General features: G+C 34.1%; 11 protein-coding genes and 2 pseudogenes across 13 annotated transcripts, besides 3 other annotated features; 4 read left to right on the plus strand and 9 right to left on the minus strand.

Moving 5' to 3' along the window:
* Positions 1–166: part of a mobile genetic element that runs on past the window's edge.
* Positions 166–18,746: part of a mobile genetic element that runs on past the window's edge.
* On the minus strand, positions 806–1,042 carry TVAGG3_0514560 (uncharacterized protein; the record flags this gene model as incomplete). The annotated part of the gene is made up of 1 exon (XM_001293004.1): positions 806–1,042. The coding sequence occupies one exon, from the start codon at positions 1,040–1,042 to the stop codon at positions 806–808; it is 237 nt and encodes a 78-aa protein (XP_001293005.1).
* Positions 1,091–1,417, minus strand: TVAGG3_0514570 (kinase C-related family; the record flags this gene model as incomplete). The annotated part of the gene is made up of 1 exon (XM_001293003.2): positions 1,091–1,417. A coding segment is annotated over one exon (327 nt), but the record flags the coding sequence as incomplete, so codon positions are not given.
* Positions 2,643–4,937: a mobile genetic element.
* Positions 2,916–3,483, plus strand: TVAGG3_0514590 (uncharacterized protein; the record flags this gene model as incomplete). The annotated part of the gene is made up of 1 exon (XM_001288793.2): positions 2,916–3,483. A coding segment is annotated over one exon (568 nt), but the record flags the coding sequence as incomplete, so codon positions are not given.
* On the plus strand, positions 3,567–4,384 carry TVAGG3_0514600 (annotated as a pseudogene). Its single transcript has one exon. A coding segment is annotated over exon 1 (818 nt).
* TVAGG3_0514610 lies at positions 5,486–5,913 on the minus strand (annotated as a pseudogene). Its single transcript has one exon. A coding segment is annotated over exon 1 (428 nt).
* On the plus strand, positions 6,049–6,219 carry TVAGG3_0514620 (uncharacterized protein; the record flags this gene model as incomplete). The annotated part of the gene is made up of 1 exon (XM_051237048.1): positions 6,049–6,219. The coding sequence occupies one exon, from the start codon at positions 6,049–6,051 to the stop codon at positions 6,217–6,219; it is 171 nt and encodes a 56-aa protein (XP_051094872.1).
* TVAGG3_0514630 (uncharacterized protein) lies at positions 6,385–7,101 on the plus strand (the record flags this gene model as incomplete). The annotated part of the gene is made up of 1 exon (XM_051237049.1): positions 6,385–7,101. The coding sequence occupies one exon, from the start codon at positions 6,385–6,387 to the stop codon at positions 7,099–7,101; it is 717 nt and encodes a 238-aa protein (XP_051094873.1).
* TVAGG3_0514640 (organellar and viral DNA polymerase type B) lies at positions 7,183–7,758 on the minus strand (the record flags this gene model as incomplete). The annotated part of the gene is made up of 1 exon (XM_051237050.1): positions 7,183–7,758. The coding sequence occupies one exon, from the start codon at positions 7,756–7,758 to the stop codon at positions 7,183–7,185; it is 576 nt and encodes a 191-aa protein (XP_051094874.1).
* Positions 8,294–9,450, minus strand: TVAGG3_0514650 (organellar and viral DNA polymerase type B; the record flags this gene model as incomplete). Its single annotated transcript, XM_051237051.1, has 1 exon — positions 8,294–9,450. A coding segment is annotated over one exon (1,157 nt), but the record flags the coding sequence as incomplete, so codon positions are not given.
* Positions 9,499–9,876, minus strand: TVAGG3_0514660 (organellar and viral DNA polymerase type B; the record flags this gene model as incomplete). The annotated part of the gene is made up of 1 exon (XM_051237052.1): positions 9,499–9,876. A coding segment is annotated over one exon (378 nt), but the record flags the coding sequence as incomplete, so codon positions are not given.
* TVAGG3_0514670 (KilA, N-terminal/APSES-type HTH, DNA-binding family) lies at positions 12,159–12,644 on the minus strand (the record flags this gene model as incomplete). Its single annotated transcript, XM_051237053.1, has 1 exon — positions 12,159–12,644. A coding segment is annotated over one exon (486 nt), but the record flags the coding sequence as incomplete, so codon positions are not given.
* On the minus strand, positions 12,986–13,306 carry TVAGG3_0514680 (organellar and viral DNA polymerase type B; the record flags this gene model as incomplete). Its single annotated transcript, XM_051237054.1, has 1 exon — positions 12,986–13,306. One exon carries the CDS (start codon positions 13,304–13,306, stop codon positions 12,986–12,988), a length of 321 nt encoding a protein of 106 aa, XP_051094878.1.
* On the minus strand, positions 14,609–15,160 carry TVAGG3_0514690 (integrase core domain containing protein family; the record flags this gene model as incomplete). The annotated part of the gene is made up of 1 exon (XM_051237055.1): positions 14,609–15,160. One exon carries the CDS (start codon positions 15,158–15,160, stop codon positions 14,609–14,611), a length of 552 nt encoding a protein of 183 aa, XP_051094879.1.

The following is an 18,746-nucleotide window of genomic DNA, read 5'->3' on the forward strand; positions in this document are numbered from 1 at the left end:
TTTTTATTTTATTTTTATATAAATGACGAAAACTATTGAGATAACAAACTACAACGGTCATGAGTTCAAGAATTTGTTCTTCGTTCCTCGTGAAAATACATTCTATCAGATACGAGGGAGAAAGGGTAAAGTTAGTTTGAGCGTTTATGACAACAAACATAATGGAGTTAGTATGGGTTAGTTGGGTACGGAGGCACTGCGCACCTACTTACCCATGATATGTGAATTTGACACTTTACAAAACCGCTAACGTATATTTTACAACACAAACGACAACACTAACTTAACCTTAAATATTTACAAAGCCGCCAACCATTTCACCTCACTAACGAACTCACTAATGAAAAAATAAACGTTCTCATAAATTTTCTTCTATATCTTCATCGTCAATGTTAACCCTATTGTAGTCATACTTGAAGTCATAAAGTTTCTCAAGTTTTGAAATGCATAGTCTTGTTAACTTACCTTCATCATCATAAGTTTTTATAAAACTACCATGACAATCTTTATAAACAGTCAGTGTATAGTCAACTGGTCTAGGATGAAGTGTAAAGAACATGTTATACTCAGGAAGGAAGAATAAATGTTTAAATGTATGTTTGTTATATGTTTTGATTTGTATGAGTTGCTTTTGTTCTGTCATTTATATAAAAATAAAATAAAAATAAAATAAAAAATAAACTTAAAAATTAATGATATCACCACCCTCACACGTATGAAAACATAGCACAAAAATAAATTTAGGGTAGAAGGTTAGATCTAACCCGATAACTAACCCGATTTCTACCCTGTTGAATTCATTGCTTTATAACTCTCTTCCTTTATCCAACTCTTCTAGCTTCTTCTTAAGTTCAGCAATGTTGTCCTCATGAAGTTTAATCTTTCTCAAAATTCCTTCTTTATCTAATGGTTGCTTTATCTTTCTAAACTGAACTCTACCATCCTTCATAGTATGAATGTAAAAACCTTCTGGAATAGTTCCTGATTTAATGTATTCTACCAAAAACTTTTGTTTCATTGCTTCAGTGACTTTATTTGTCATTTCAATCAAATAAAAATTTTAATATTAAATAAAAATAACGTTATTTTTTCAGTAAGGAAACGCAGGAGTTTTACGATTTATTTGAGGAGTAGGTTCTGGTTTAAATGTTGGAGTCGGTTTAGGAGTTGACTTTTGAACAGGAGTTTGTACTTCCATAGGTTCAGGAGTCATTGAAGGCGTTGCTTGTGAAGGCGTTGGTTTTGGCGAAGGTGTTGGAGTTTGTTTAACTTCAGCTACTTCAGTATTATTTACAACATTTGCTTTATTTCTTTTCAACATCATAACTGCTCCTGCTGTAGCTAGCAAACCTAATGGGAGACCATATCTTATATAAGGACTTGACCAAATGCTATTTTTGACAGGAGCTAGTGGAACACCTAACCTTGGTGAGACTGCTCTTTGCCATTGTGCAGCTCGTAAGAAATATTCAATAGGTGCTCCATAATCGTTTGGTAAAGTTTGTTTCATAGATGGTGAAGGTTCACGAGAGCTTGATGAAGAACTCATTTATAAGCTTTAAAAATAAACGTTCATCCTTTATTCCTCACTGTCGTCCGCGGCTAAGTTATAGTCATCTAATCTTATTATTGGGATTCCATTAGCACGCACCTGAATGGCAAAGCAACAATCCCTCATAAATCCAATAAGTGGCTTTGGTACATTTTCAGTTGCTAGTTCAATAGGTCCTTTAACAGTCAATTTGTATGTTATTGGAGCAGTAGATGTTTGACCCTGCATGAAGCAAAAGTCCACTTCTGTTGGAAAACCACATAAGAAATGTGTGTTGTCATAGCTATCCCATTTATGTTCCACACTACCATCATCCACCAATGACCTCATAACATCTTCATTAAATCCTATCATATCATTGTTTGTATTGCAAGCGTTCGCAACCATTTCATAAAATACAGGTCCATATGATTTTTCAGGTTCTGCAGGCATATTTCCATAAGCTCCCATGGAAAGCTGAAGATATTTAAACTTAGGGTTCTCAAAATTAACATAATAGTTGTCTTTCTTTCTAAATAGTGCCCAAATACTTTTAACATTAATAGGCGTATAAGCTGCTGTAAATGTTGCACTTGAACTATCTGTATTCTTTGAGAATGAACCGTCCATAGGAATCCAATCCATAACTTTAACAGGAAAACATAAAGCCTCGTTTGTATAATGTTCTACAAGTTCTGTATAAATGTTAGGGTCTAAAGAGAATGACTTTGGATGAATGAAACATTCATTAAAATCCATCTTTGTTCGAAATAGTTGCTGGGTTACAGTTGTAATAGTAACTGTTCCACTAGCTTCTACTGCCTTCGTTATCATAGTGAATGGTTCATTCCATGGAACAAATTTATTTGTCGGTGGATTTGAATCTGAAGCAAATGCAACTTTAAGAGTTGGATTGAAAGCAACGATATCATTTACAGATATAGATGTGCATTGTAAGGCGTCGCTACTGAACTTTACTTTAAGCTGAATGTTTCCTGCAAAAGCTGGAATAAATCGGATAGCTTCTAATGGAAGGAATCTTCTAACAGGAATTCTTAAACGAAGCTTAAAATCAAATGATTTTCCTGCTGTAATTGGACCACTAACAATTGAGTAGGTGACAAAAGTGCATACTCTTAAATTAACCTTAAATGTTGATTTTTCGATATTTTCGGTATTAACCTTATTGTAAATTTTTCCGGTGATAAATTTATCACACTGAGGTTATTTTTCCGGTGAGATTTTTAACCTTGATTTAATGAAATTAATATATATAAATTTTATTATTTTTAATTTCGAATGAGTATAATAAAATATTTTTATGTGTTTTTGTTTTTGATGTGATTTGAATTTTGTTAACTCTTTTCAAAATCACTTCATTTTTATGATTTCGGTGGACTTAGAGGAGCTTATTGCTTTTGGTATTAAACAGGAAGTCAAGGGCGGTGTCCCATACAGAAGAAGAACGGGATCTCCAAAGCAATATGTCACTTATTCATGTTCGTATCCCCTATGCAAGGCAAAATTTAGGGTTGAAGAACAAAATGGAGTGTTTACTATAAGCAAAGTTAATGAAGAACATTGCCATCATATAGGAGTTGAAATGGGTTCACATTACGCGAGTAAATTTTATCAAAAATGGATCGAACTTTATATTAAAAACGGTGGAAAGCAATTTCTTGCTCAAAAAGCATTTTTTGATAAGTTCGGAATTGATACGAATAACAAAGAAACGATGAAACTTTTCGCGCAGTCTACTGATGCTTTAAAGCACAAATTTTATCGCCTTGATGAGATTATTGCACAAAGATTATCAAACGATCCTTACACTTCTTTAGAAGCATTTTTGAATAATTTACAGGAAGAGTGCCCAGATGATCTCGTTCAATTTGATTACAATAGAGATTTTTCCGAGTTTACAATCATATATGCACCTTTTGTTGCAAAAGAATTGGTGAATAGCATTGATAACCCTCTCCACGTCGATTCCACTCATTCTTTAATTAAAGGAAAGATCCAATTGTTTGCAGTAACAATGAAAACAAGTCAAAACACAATTTTCCCCTTTTGCTATTTTTTAGTGAACCCTCAGACATCTGAAAAAATTCAAGAATGTTTGGTGAATTCTGTGAGTTTGCGCACCTGGATCCACAGCATTGGAGCGCTGACTGTGCGCTAAACATTGCTCGCGCAATTGAGGACGGATTTCCTCTTGCGCAGCTCAGTTGGTGCGCTGTGCATGTTTTACGCGCATGTGCAAAAGTTGGAAGCTATTTTGACAATCCACAGAATTTTGAGAACTTCTATTTAGCAATGGACTTTTTGACATTACGTGCAGATGTAACGAATGCAGAAAAGCTGGCTGAAGAGTCTGATGAAACATATGAGTTCTTGACAACAATGTTAGAAGAAGAAGAACCGCGCGCTTTGAAGTATTTCGATAAACAATGGAGAAGAACCAAAGAACATTGGATGATGTTATATCGTGGAGAAGGTGATTCCACGAATAACATTGCGGAATCACACTTTCATCAATTAAAGCAAACATTTTTCTTGGTAAGAAAAATGAGCGCATTGATGACATCGTCATAACTCTCATCACTGTTGTGATTCCAAATGCGATTATTAAGGTTCAAGTCGCTAATGTTTTGAATGAAGAAAGAGCAGTAAGAATTCTTACAAGGGCAGGTAATCAGATTGTTGAGCAAAGAGCTTCAAAACACGATGAATGTTTGAAATTAATTCAACACATTTTGGAAATTGTCGAAAGCCGAAGGATTGAACCTAATGTCCTTATTCCATCTTTGAAGGCAATATTAAATTTGGCACAAAGAAGTTTAAAGGAAGAGTAAGCAAGATTAGATAATTTGGACTTTTTTTAAAATTAATGAATAAACAGTATATTTTTGAAGTGTAAGCTTATTTACCTGAAGCTATATTACTTAATATAACATTCAAAGTATTATTGCTATTTATTGGAGAACAAATTTATGTAATTTTCACATGAAAATTGATAAATTTGTATTTCCTTATGATAATCAATTTTTGTATTTGTAGAGAGTCTCCCTGCATGATATCAAGACTTGGCTATTAGTCTTTATCCATTTTTGAAAATTGTATTGTAAATTGTAAGAATTTCTGAATACTACTACTATAAAATATAATTGCTTATCAATGTATATTCTCCCTGCATGATATCAAGACTTGGCTATTAGTCTTTATCCATTTTTGAAAATTGTATTGTAAATTGTAAGAATTTCTGAATACTACTACTATAAAATATAATTGCTTATCAATGTATATTCTCCCTACATGATATCAAGACTTGGCTATAAGTCTCTATTCATTATGAGTATGACCCCATTTTTTTACAAAAAGTGCCGAATTGCAACTTTGTCCCAATCTCCTAACAATTTGTCCTGTTCTGCATGTTCCCGAATGACTCCATACATCTTCATGTCGAGTCTTTGAGAAAACATCTACTTTCTTTATTTGTTCGGTAGTTTGTGAGTTTGAAGTTATATATGCTTCTTCTCTTGCGTTGTCTTGAGAATATACGATACGACCATTTGCAAGGATTTGATATCCAGCAACTGCATAGAAAGCGTCATCGAAACCAATCCAAAATCCTGGTGGGTTTGTTTTATTGGAACCTGAACCAATTTCTTTATCTACAATAAATTGACCTTCCGTTTTATACGTAATGAATGTATTGTAAAGGTCCAACATATTTTCACCAGGAGGTGAGAGATTGAATGTTACCCATGTGTTATCTTTAGCAGTTCCAGGTTGTGATGGAATCTTTGCGTCAGAATATTTTCTATTAGTGTCATCAATTTGAACTGCATTGTCTATGATATCGAAATATGAGCGAATCTGATGAATATGCTCTGCTGGAGTAAATTCGTTTAGCTGTTCGTTCTGCATGTATTTACTTCAGATAAAAATATCTATTTACTTCATTATTCTCACTCTTCTTCTTGGCATTCGTGGTGGAAGTTGTTTCTTGACATTTTCAATGAACTGTACATTCTCTTTTGTCTCAACTTCTTTCACTGGTGGGTCAGGGTTCTTTGACTCGGTTTGCTTTTCAATGAAATTCACGAACTTTGCAATAAGCTCTTGGTTCGTTATTGAAAGTACATCTGGCTTCTTTTCTTCTGGTTCTATTGACTTTTCAGTTTGAATAGAAGGTTTTATATGGGCTTCGCCCTCGGTGCCATGCACCTTAATGTTGTCGCTTTCTGCATTCGCTAATGGAACCTTTCTTTTTCTTACGTATATTTTACCATCTTTACTCTGACTTACGTAATAGAAAGGATGTTGTATTCCTCTGGGTCATTTAATATAATAGACTCTCGCTCTGATTTTGACAAGCTCATTTTACATCGGTTAAAGTTTTAATTTTGTTTTTTATCTGCAGTCAAACGACTCAGACAAGCCCTACGGACAAGACCCAAGGGGTCATAGATGTTGAAGCATTGAAGAAAGAAATTCGTGAGCAAATTTTATCCGAAATGAAGGAACAAAAACAAGAACAAAAGCCAGAGAGACCAAAGAGAAAACTTAGTGAAAAACAACTTGCTGCATTAGCTGATGGAAGACAAAAGAACCCACGTTTGCTGGCGAAGAAAGCTAGAGAAGAAGCTGAAGCAAAAGCTAAAGAAGCTGAAGCAAAGAAAGAGTAAATGGTTTATTTTTATCCGAATTAAATGTATAGACAAATACCTTTATCTGTTGCGTTCAGTAGTGAAAACCCTGACGTCAAAATAAAGGGGAACAGAGTAACGTTTAAGTTTCCAACAGACTGGATTGTGAACATAAATGAAGAGAAGTACATTGGCATAACAAATATGTATATAACACGTGCTTTCAGAAAGGTTGACTTTATACTTCAAGTCGAGATAGAAAATGACGAACAGTCTTTAAGCGCCCAAAACATTCACATATACAAATACTTTAAAGACGATACAACATTGCAACAATGTATGATTTCATTTAATGAGATGTTCGAGAAAAAGTTCAACATTGAAGTACAAACTTTACAGCCTTTACGTGAGTTTCTTGCACAACTGAAAGAAGAAGGTAGTCAGCCACAACTTATAGACTTTCATTATGAATTTAATGAAAATGAAGATGGAACTCATGACTGTCAGTTTGTTATATATTCACCATTCAATGAAGTAGCTAAAGAGAAAGAAAATCCATTACGTATAAGATTTCAAATCTCTGAACCCAATGAAGACTTCAAAAATGTTTTCAATTATGATGCAATGCTTCCGAGGAAAAATGAATTTTCAAAGATTGTAACACCTGGCATTTGGGATAGAAAGCAAGCTATATTATATTCAAACTTAAGTAAGGGAGTTGAAAATGAGTTCATTGGTCATACAAGAACTTCACCACTTCCTAACCCTAAATACTATAAATTAACTGGCTTCAATCGTGAGTTTTGGATAGACATGTTCTCCACTCATGACCATAACTGCCCAGTGTTCTTACCTCCAGACCATAAGGACTGTCTCTACATTGAAGCACAACTCTTAAACTCTACCATCGCAGTATTGTAAATGACCACATGGGCTTCGCCCTTGCCGCTAGCGGCTTATTTTTATCACGAATGACCTCATTGCTGACAAAAATAAATGACCTCAGAACTTCAACTTACGAATAAAGCTTGTTTTAGTCGTTATTGAGAAGTTAAACTTTTCCTCAAATGCAGGTGTAGCAGACTTACATAAGTCAAACCCAATCTCTTGACCGTCATAAAGTGCTTTGTAAAGTTTCATTAAACTGAACTCAGAGTCTTTGTCATATGTTCCAACAGGTATGTGAATGTTCTTATCTTCATTGTAATAGCATTGTATAGCTTCAGGAAACATTTCATTTGCTGTTAAAGCAAGGACATCTTGTTTGACACCTTTGCAACGTGTATGGAATGCAACTTCATTTAAATCGTTAGTGAGTAAGTCTATGTAGGTCTTCTTTCCACAAAATATTGACTTGTATGCTAAACTTTGTTTTCCAGGTGTTATTTCTGCGAAGTCAGAATGAAATTGACCAAGGTTCTTTCCTATAAGTTCTCTACCGTATCTCTTCTTAAACTCTGCTGCAAGCTTTGGTATGTCTTCATTGAAAATATGCATGCTATCACAGTCCTGGTAGAAGATTTGAAGTCCCATATCTTCAGCAGTACAGAATACTTCGTTCATTATTCTCTTCGACATTGACAGAATGTTAACACCAAGTGGACAGAAGTTAAAGTGTCTGCAAATGCTTTTCGTTAGCTTGAAAATAGTTTTATCTGAACCATCCAAACCTTCGAACTTCACTATATGGTTGTAGTTTCTAATGGCATATCTTATAGCATCTTTGTCATTTACTATGGTTATTTTTGACTCAATAGGAGATAGAATAGTTTTGCCATAAATACTGTTCAGAATGAGCTTTATATTTTCTTGCAAAGGATTTCCTTCTTTCTTATACTTTAACCTTAACTCAAACAACTTCTTTTCTTCATCTCTTATTCTAATATCTCTGTTTCCATCGTAATAGTATCCTTGCAACACTTCACATTTGACACCTTGATATTCTATGAGGTCTTGTAATGTTATATGGTCAACATACATTAAACAGCAAGTGTTTGAACTTCTGGGAACGTTAAGTTCTGGATTTAGTTCAGGGTCACAAACTATTAAAGGAAAGTGTCTTTGTATTCCAATCTCTGTTATCTTAATGAGAACAAAGAAGCCAGACATAAACTTTTCACCAATGGGTTCCTTTTGGTCGTCATCGAATAAATGTCTCATGAGATACTCTGTGCTTAACATTTCTTTCTTCATAACCTTTGGAATTCCTTCTAAAGTATAAAGTCTTGCTATAGCTGATGGATATAATGAAACAGCGTCGAAATCAGCAATGAGTTTCTCTTTACTCTTTTGTTTCATGTTATCTGACAGCATACATCTTCCACCTTGAATACAGCGTGAAATAAATTCTCTTGGTTTATTTGAGAGGTCATATAAATTTCCATTCGGGAAGTACACTCTGTTCTCAAATAATTTGTTAGCAATTGAACAAATACTAACGTAGTCATAAACGTTTAAATCAAATTCTTTCAATATGTCATTGCGGAACTTAACAAAACCTTCTCTTAAAATTCTTACATCTTGTTTGCAATAAAATGTGCTATACTTTTCTAAGTCGAAGTGGTTCTCATCTATTCTGCAACCTTTGATGGAATCTATGTTTTTCATGAACGTCTCCGCATCCCGGATAAACTTACATGCTTCAGAAATGACACCAGTTCTGTTGTCATTTGCTAACAAAACACTGCTGTGGTAGTTATATGGAAATACTTCTTTCGGTCCTGTTTGTAAGTTAAACATAGCAGGAAATAGTTTAAGCTTCTTATTTATAACACTGTAAGAGTCTTTTATAATAATTGCCCTTCCTTTATATAAGCCAGTTATTTGCATTGTTCGTGAACCTTTAATGATGGGAGTTCCTTTCACTTCTGTCATGTGTCTTAAGATGAAGTTTATGTCATAACTGAGGTTATGGAAATATATTAAACTCTTGTCAGGAAGTCGCTCCAAAAATTCTGTTGCACAGTTCTGACCCCAAATGCTTTCACTCACTGAACCATCTTCACTGTCATAACAGATGTTAAAAGCTTTATGAAAGCCGTCTGTGCTACACTCAAAGTCAGCAAAGAAAACGTGCTCAGGAATGAACTTGCACTTATTTTTATTTACTTCTTTTGACTCGGCTTTCTTCTTCAGTTGTACACAATACTTTGGAGCATATGACAAGTCTTTAAATGGTGCAAGGTTCTGTTTATATAAGTCAGTAGTATATGTGAAAAGTTCTCCATAAGAAATAGGTTCGAAATATTTGCACTCCCACAATGTTTTCATAACATCCCATAATGGTGTTGTTCTATCATAACGAACTACATATTTATCTTCTCTCTTTGTATAAATCTTCATTTGTTTCTCAATGTTCATTCCACCACAAGCTTTGAGAATTTCTTTGTAATTTCTGACGAAATATGTTGTCATTGGTAATCTTTCGTTTAGCATGTAGTGGTCTTCAACAAGAAGTAAGTCAATAGTTCTAACAGTTTCACATTCTTTTGGTATGTATCTCTTTATTTCATTATGTCTTGAGTCATTGAAATAACCAATGGTAACATTAAATGCTATACCTGTTGCGTCAGAAATTTCTTGTACTTTACTTTGAGGAAAGTCTCTAACACGAATGACTTCTCTCATGTGGTCAATAGTTTCTTCATCTACTCCAGCCTGAATGCAAGCATAAACGAAACAATTGTCCTCTGTCATAAGTGCTGCAGTTCTTTTGTTCAATTCATTGAAGATTTGGTAGCGCTCAAGATTTATAGGTAATGTGCAAAGATACTTCCAGAACTGACCGCTTCTCTTCTTATAAAACTTCTTTTCACCATTATCTTTCCAAAAGCTTTCTATAAGTGCTGGGTTTCCTGTTTGCTTAAGAGCTTCCAAAATGGCTTTTCTGGTCATTTGTCAGTGTGCTTTCATCTCTATATGGTCTCTTTTTTGGTTTGCCTTTCTTACATCTGACATCATTAAGCCTTCATATTCTGTTAAATCATACATCTTTATTTCAGTAAGATTCTTTATGTTTGTCAAGAAGAAGTCATAGTGCATTTCAACAATACCTGCAGCATTTGCTTCTATCTCTGATATAAAGTTCTCCTTCAAGAGCTGATGTAGTAATGTTCCAATATTATTGAGGTTTAACGTAGAACATTCATACTTTCCACCAAGTTTATAACATACCATCCATCTCTGTTGTGAGTTTTATTTTAATTTTCTCTAAGAGTCTCATGAAAACCTTACCGAAATGTTTGTGTAAGTAGTCTCTGTTTGGTTCATCTAAAGCTTCGATGTTAAAGTCAATGAGTCTATTGCCTGACTTCACATTTCTCTTCTATTCTCTTCATCTTTCTTTAACCATCTCTCACCTTCTTTTGGTTTGTCGTCAATGGAACGAATGACATCGTTAGCTTTGCGAACTTGTTCTATAGCACTTTTAAACATCTCTCTTCTCTGTTGTTTCAGTGTGTCGTCTCTCTTTCGTGTTTTACCAACGTTTGCATTTGTTATGTCAAACATTTCTCTTCTTACTTCATGTGGTACTGAACGTCTATGATATAAGTCAATAGCAATGTCATTTAAAGGAAATGCTCTTGCATGGACTTTGTCCTCGCCGCGTTGCGGCTTTATGAACTCATGAATTCTATCATAACTTATTGCACCATTATAGTCATTGAGGATGTCAGCGAGTGCTTTTTTGTTTGTTGCGTAATGTTTTGCTACTTCTATGTTAGCTTCTGTTAGAAGTTGTTTTATTTCCGAGTGTTCTAACTTAGACAACTTCCGATACATCTTTAGTAGGAAATAAAAAAAATATTTTTTGAAAAAATTAGATTAGATTTTTTAAAGTTATTTTTCAAAATAATTTAATATTTTTATTTTAATGAAACACATGCAAGATTGCAAGTTCTTTTCATACAATGCTCTCGCTAATGCCATCAAGAATGAGTTCAATGGTGCTGCAAACGTTAATGTTATCTTTAACAAGAAGTTTGTGAAAGAATCTAAGTTTGGCAGTATGTGAGACCATTAGCTATCGTCATTGACCGCAAACGGTATACTTCACAAGAGTTAGCAGTAGTTTTGAAACAAAAGAGTTTCTTCGTGAATGTCAAAGATACACACTATACTGTCATAAAGAACTCTAACATTGACTTCTTCAGTATTGCTTTAAATCTTTCCGAACAGAAAGAATATAAGAAAGGTGAAACAAATGTGAAATATTATCCTTCATCTCTGAAGACAATAACGAACAAAGATGTTATACAGAAATTCTTACCAAAGGTTGAAGAAGCTTCTATTGACATTGACGAAGGAAGTGAAATGGTTGAAGAAATAGACCCTGACGTTATTTAAGCAAAAATATATTTTTGGTTAGTCTTCATATCGATATTTTACAACAATTCCCCAATGTATAAACTTTTCATACGCTTTTTCATAAGCTTTATATACCTTCAGAAATTTTGCATAATCTTTAGAAGCATTTAGATATTGTTTAAATGCTTTGTATGTCTTCAGAAATTTTGCATAATCTTTTACATGTTGTTCGTTCTCTTCTTCTGTCATGAGTTCCGAATATTCTAAATTCATGTTCTTTCATATGAGATAAAATTTTATAAAAAAAATAAAATTAGCTTAGATTTTTTTTATTCTTCCTCTTTGAAGTTATCGAAATATTCTGTTATTTTTTCCTTCAGTAATGGTAAGTCTTCTTTGAATGTAAGTATTGTACAACCTTTAATATCATAGTGTGTTTGAGGAAGAGTATTTTTGACAATTTCCTTTATCTGCTCATTCGGTGTCATTGAAATCGGTAAGTTTTCACGATAGAACCAGTTTCTGTCAGATTTATATATCTTAGCTAAGTCGTAAAAGCTCTTGTTGTTTCTTCTCACTAAATGCAACATAACCATGTCACTGTCTTCTTCTTTCTCCAACTTTTCAGTATATATCATATACTTATAGTTCTTTTCCTTTCCTTTTGGTACCGAACGCGGTATTCTTTTCTGTATGCTTTTGTCTTTGGATTCAATGACTTCATCTTTTGCTTGAAGTTTCTTTTCCATCTCTTCACGTTCTGCTTTATATAGTTCATCTAACATCATGAAAATATAACAAGCATAACGAGGTGAAGCCCACATTGCTACAGCATTTACTAAAAGTCTATGAACATAATAACCTTTCAAACCAGGAGCCAAATTCTTGCGATTTTCGTACGGAATCTCTTCTCTCGGTTTTCCGAGGGAAGCAATCATATGAGGAAATTCTTCTAAAAGTTCTTTTGTCTGTTGGTTTTCAAACCAATGATATGCTTGCTTTGTAGAACGAAGAGCATTCATTATACTTTGCATTTGGTACATATCGTCTTTGACCGAACGAATGAGGCGAAGTTGTTTGTTATATTGTATGTATTCGTATTCTTCATTTATGGCTTCATGGACTATAACTGTTGTTGTGTTCTCTAATGTTGTCATTACTGTCTTTACATACAAAATAAAAAAATAAATAAAAATAAAATTAGCGTTATTTTTCTAACTAATGAAATTCATTATTTTTGTGCTGAATTCAAGAAAAATATATTTTAGGGTAGATGGTTAGATCTAACCCGATATCTACCCTCTTTTCTACCCCAGTTATTTTATAAAAGTTTCACATGATATACGTTATTTTTTAAATTTTGTGAAAACTCAACGCTTTGACACATGCCCTAAAAATTATTTTACTCAGAATTTTGTTGCCAAATTCAATAAAAATATATTTTAGGTGAAGAGGTGAGATTTCACCTCTTTTTTCACCTAATTTTTCACCTCTTTTTTCACAAGCGTTTTACATGAATTGTACGATGTATATTTGAAATCCTAAACAATTTCGTAGCTTCAATTTCTTCTTTTAGTACATCAAAAATTTTAACAATGCCGAAAGTTTCTTTATACTTCTTCTTGACATCAGATAGAAGGAAATCGTCAGCAGTTGGATAGTTTTTGTTCAGAAATGGTAACATGTCCATTTTATCTTCTACCGGCTTCTCTGCCTCCCTCTTTAAGTCAGCATAGTCGTTTCGCATACGTTCTATCTCTTTTACTGAATAGTTATATTTCCTCATTGCTGCTTTACATTTAGAACATTGCGGATTCATTTTTGCGTTATATTCTGAAACCTTACCTGCTAAAACAACTAAGGCGTCAATGGTTTTCTTTAAATCTGAAGCAGTTGGTTTTATCTGTTCATGCCATACCTTACCTCTTCTGTCTTTATCTCTTATCTGCCATACACATTTTGCAACTAATGAAACAAAGTTGTCGTATGTCTTAAACCCCCCGATTTATATATGTCAGAGATGTTCTTATATACCATGTCGCAATCTTTGTCCATAACTTTATGGTTGCAATGATATCCTAGAAACTCATAATTTACCTTTCGTATGAACTTCTTTATTTCTACTGAGTCAGTTGCTTTGACTTCAATTTCGTCGAATTCAGGAATAGTTAGTTTTTGCTGCTGAATTTCAGGTAGTTTAGGCAAATGGTCGATGAGGTCCTCCATTTCATAAAGATACTGTTCATTTGTTTCATCTTTCGCACTACAGTCTAAATTACTTGTTAAAAGTTCCTGCTTTATTCTTTGTATTTCTGTTTCGAAAGTAAATGAAGAAGGAATGAAGTTTTTCATCTCTACTAACATTGACGTAGGATTCATGACTAGCGAGTTTGGTGCTGTAGTTGTGGACAGAGTCCCGCCGTTCGCGGCTTGAATTGTTGTTGTGCCGATTGTTGAAATCATATCTTTTATACAAAATAAAAAAATAAATAAAAATAAAACTAACTTTATTTTTTCTATCTTAAGGAAATTCATGAAAATTCAAGACCTTTGGGTCTCGCCGCTTAGCGGTTGAGGGTAGAAATCGGGTTAGATATCGGGTTAGATCTAACCATCTACCCTAAACATTATTTTTGCTGAATTCAGCAACAAAATGAACGAGGTCAGGATGTATGTAAATACCTTTGAATTCATTTATAACGCCCTTAGTAAGCTCATAAAATGCTTGTTTTGAGGTTGAGCCACTTTTGGCTCGACCGTATTCTTTCATCCAAAACTCAAGAATTTCCTGCATGAATTTTGTATAAAAAGCAACAGTCCGAATTCCGGCGGTTGCTATATTCTTCACAAAATGCCTTATAATACTCTTCCCAGGACTTATTTTCCAACAACTTTCTAAAGTCTTTCCTAAACTGACTGACTGACTGACGGCACAAAGTGGCTTAACGAAAACATTAATATATAAAATTCATGAAAATTCATGAGGGTGAAAAAACAGGTGAAAAAAGAGGTGAAATTTCACCTCTTCACCTAAATTATATTTTTTGGTGTAAATAAATGGTACCATTAATGATATCATGACTGTTCTCGTTCATGTCTGATTTACATCTAATGAAAAAGTTTAGAAGAATTTTCTTATTCTTTCTGGCTTATTTTTATCTTTCCAGTACTCCTGCTCTAATGGTCCCAGATGAGTTGGTTTAGATTCTCTCAAGTTCTTAGATGGTATAACATCTTCAACGCCTCCTTCATATCTTACTTTATAAGTGTCATCGTTTATGTTGTAGCCAAGTATTTTAATAACCACTCCTCGCTTTGCTTCGTCAATGATTTCAGCAAGTTTGCCATTACTACTTTCGACTAACTTATGTCGAGGGTAAAATGTAATGGAGTCGTCAGCAGCTTTTATAAGATATCCATTACCTTGCGTAGAGTCTACGATATAATAATTTCGACTTAACCTTAAACGTTTCTTTGTCAACGGTTTGTCGTCAAGAACTACACGAACTTTTGTACCAGGAATGAGGGTAAATTGTGTTGAATTTCTGATATTTTGTGTTTGGCTTCGTTTCTTTTGTATATACTTTTCTTCTTGTTGTTGTGTCATTGAATTTGGTGTATGTCCTGTTGTAGAATGTGTTGAGGAATTATATACTTCGAGAAAATGTTTCATTGTTTCTTCGGTAAAGTCTCGCTCTTGATTTAAATCTCTGAGAGTCCTTATGAAGCGGTTTATGATGCCGAGTATGTTATGGTTATGGTCTTCGGTAGTGTAGTGAGTTATGTTATGCTTAATGAGAAAATCTGTGATTTCATTGCTGAGGTATGCACTGTCTTGGTCTGATGTTAAAGTACTTGGGTTATGTTCTGCTACAAACTTTTGTAAAACTCTTACACTTCACGAGTTCCTTTATTTTTCATTGGATATGCATATGCTTACGAGTGTTAACATTTATGAAGATGAGGAATGGTTTATGTCCTCCTTTTCTGCTTTGAATGAGAGTGTCAAATTGGTATGCGTCAGGAGTGTTGGAGTAAATTGGTAAAAAAGTAGTCGTAAGGGTTTATTTTTGTTTGATGTACAACATTTTTGTCAAAGAACCTTTTCACTTCAGCTCTGTTAGTAAATCCCCAACTCTTTGCAGCTTCATTGAACTTCTTAAATGACCTCCATGGATGTTGTTCGAATACTTCTTTCAAGCTCATTTATGTAAAGTTAAAGATTTTATTCAAGACGGTAAGCCTGCAAAGCAGGCTCAAGCGCGTTCATTGAACGCGGTACCATGCATAAACCGTCATAAATGGTGGCATATAATCTTCACCCGAGCCTGTTGGATTTGTTGTGAAAGTATGGACATGATTTCCTCCTGGTTCAGTTGGTCGAAAAGTCTTTTTTGCTGAATTGTTATAAGATGGAGATAAAACTTCATTGCCAGCTTCATAGTCTGAGTTGTATAATGGGTGGTCTCTTAATGAGTGTCTATGGTCGCCAGAAAAGTTTGTAGTTCCTGTATGAGTGTGTGCAGGTAAGTTTGCTTCAGTAATTTTCTTCGAACCTCCTGTTTGCTTTGGAGAGTTAGCACAGTATAAGAATTTGTCTACAATCTGTTCCCAAGTACCAAAACCTAAAACACTTGCTGGATTTGTTGAGTTCATTGACGTATAAATAGAGCCTATAGGATATAATGTTTGAAGTATTTCAGTCTTTAATGTTTGAAGCTCTGTTTTGTCTGCTTTCTTATCATATAAATCTTGAGCAGTGAATTTAACATTATTTTCATCATTCATGACATAAACATTTTTACAGCTAATTTCTTTCTTCGTTGTTATGTTTTCATTCGATGTTAAACCTTGTGGAAAGTTAGGAGGTTTATAATATAATGCATCCCCACCAGTTCCGCCAACCGTTCCTTCAATACTTTCTATAGCAACAGTTGAGAAGGAGTTATGTGTATGTTCTTTATCTGCTTTCTTATCTAACATTGCTGGTAGTTTATATGTTTCAAAGTTTCTGACATGACCTTCAATGTTCATACATTTACTATTTAAGGAGTTTAGTGTATCTTTTACGCTTGTACTTGGATTCTCTAAAGGTGCACTTGAACCAAGGGTATAGTTCAATATTATGTCGTCTGCTCTAACAGTAGTGAAGGATTCATGTGTATGGTTCTTGTCAGCTTTACTATTTAATGTAGCTTGAAGTTCATTTATATCGGAGATATTGTGTTTATGAGATTTCAAAACTTTGTTCGTTGCGTCAAGTTCATCTTTGTCAGCTTTACTTTTAATAGCATCTTCAAAAGTTATTTTTGTCTTAACTCTCAATGTAAATCTTGGTTCAACTAATACACCGTTAACAAAGAAATACGAAGCATATATTTCATCGCTATAACCAAATGCTTCTTGTGCTTTACCTGTGTCATACTGTACAGTACAGTGTATGTCATAACCTTTAGCACGAATGTATTTATATCTTCTTTCATTAACATCTTCAGTGCTTATTTGTTCATCCTGTATTAAATATCCGTGGTAGTCCGTTATAATTTGTTCATCTGAACTTATATAATGAACATGGTTTTTATCTGCTTTTTCGGCTAATTTCTCTTCTATCTCATTTATTTCAAGTTCATGCCTACCACCACCTCCCGAAGAAGTATTTTTCTTCAGCTCTTGAAGAACATCCACTTCACCATCTTCGGTGTCAATAATGAGACTTTGTGTTAAAACTTTTCCTGTCTTAATGGATGTTTGTAAAACATCTTCTTCACCGTGTTCTGGGTCATGGTCGTCATCATATCTTGTGAAATCAGAGATGTTGTCATACATTAAGCATATCTGTCTCAAAAGTTCTGCTATTTGAAACTGGAACGAAAGATATACAGAACTTTCATCATCTCCTAAAGTCAAGTCTGCTTTCTTAAGTATTTCTTGAATGTATGCAATGAGAACAGAGTACCTTGGAAAATATTCGAACAATATTTCATTAGCTGTTGGTTTTGGTGGTTCTTCTGGAGTTTCTGTTGTTTCAGTTCCTTCTGTAGGTTCTGTTGGAGTTTCTGCATCTCTTGACTTCAATGCTCTTGCTCTCAAAGACCTAAATGTTAGAGCACCAGGTTTTACAAAGGACTTTATAAATGCTTTAATAGTTCCTGGTAAGTTATTGTTAGCATTAAGTAAGTTCCTTATGCTTCCATCATGTACGTCCATAGCACTATGTAAAAAATCTATACTTTTCTTGTAGTCAGCAATAGACTGACTGTGATTTTTTAAAGATTTGTCAATACCTTTAAGCCAATCTTCATGCATGTCTGATACTGAGCCAAGAATATCATTTGCTTCCTTTAGTGTATTTTGTGCTTCTCGTAAAGTATCCAATCCCGTACGTGCATTGTTTGCTATACGTCTTACAGTATCTATTTGACTCCTTGTTTCTTGCATCCAACCAGATAAAGTTTTAATAGTATCCGAACCATTTGAAATGAAGTTCAAAGCATCTTTGACGTCATCTAAAGCTTCTTCACCAAGTACTGCCCATATCTTTCCGATTTGGTATTGAAGAACTCCATATGAAGCAGCTGTTAAACCAGTATTTATAAGGTTCCATATCCATGATTTAGCAGTTTTTCCATCCTTTCCATCTTCACCATCCAAACCGTTTTCGCCTTGAGGTCCTTGTATTCCTTGTGGTCCTTGAGCTCCAGTGTCACCCTTCTCTCCTTTCAGTTCATCTTTATGTTTGTTATAATATTCTAATGTCATAAGGTGTACATCATTACTGCTACCAGCAACGCCGAGAATTTGTTTCTCATTCATGACTAAATTCTTTAAGCATTTAATGTTGTCGTCAAATCGGAAGCTCTTTAACAATTCAATGAGAACATTCAGTACTTTCACTAATGAGGCATCTACTGTTGAATTTATATATTGCACCGTTCCATCATTTATGATGGGAACCTTGCTTGTTGTAATGAATGGGTCATAAGTGTTAAAAGTATCGAAATCAATGACTTTTTTAGTTTTTCCATCGTCAATGACTAAATCATTGCCTTCCACTGTTAAAGTTGAGTTTTCATTTACTAGTTCATGTGCTCTTCTTGCTTCATTTGTTTCATACGCATATGCAGCAATAGTCATATTTTAATGAGAATAAAATGTTGTTCTATTTACAAAGTACAGACCGAAACGAATACGGAATAGTAAAGCTACAAACAAACTTAGGTCTTCAGAATGAAGCACTTGCTTTCAGAGTTGTTGACTTC

The sequence above is a fragment of the Trichomonas vaginalis genome, chromosome II, assembly GCF_026262505.1.
Source record: "Trichomonas vaginalis G3 chromosome II, whole genome shotgun sequence".
NCBI lineage: Eukaryota > Parabasalia > Trichomonadida > Trichomonadidae > Trichomonas > Trichomonas vaginalis.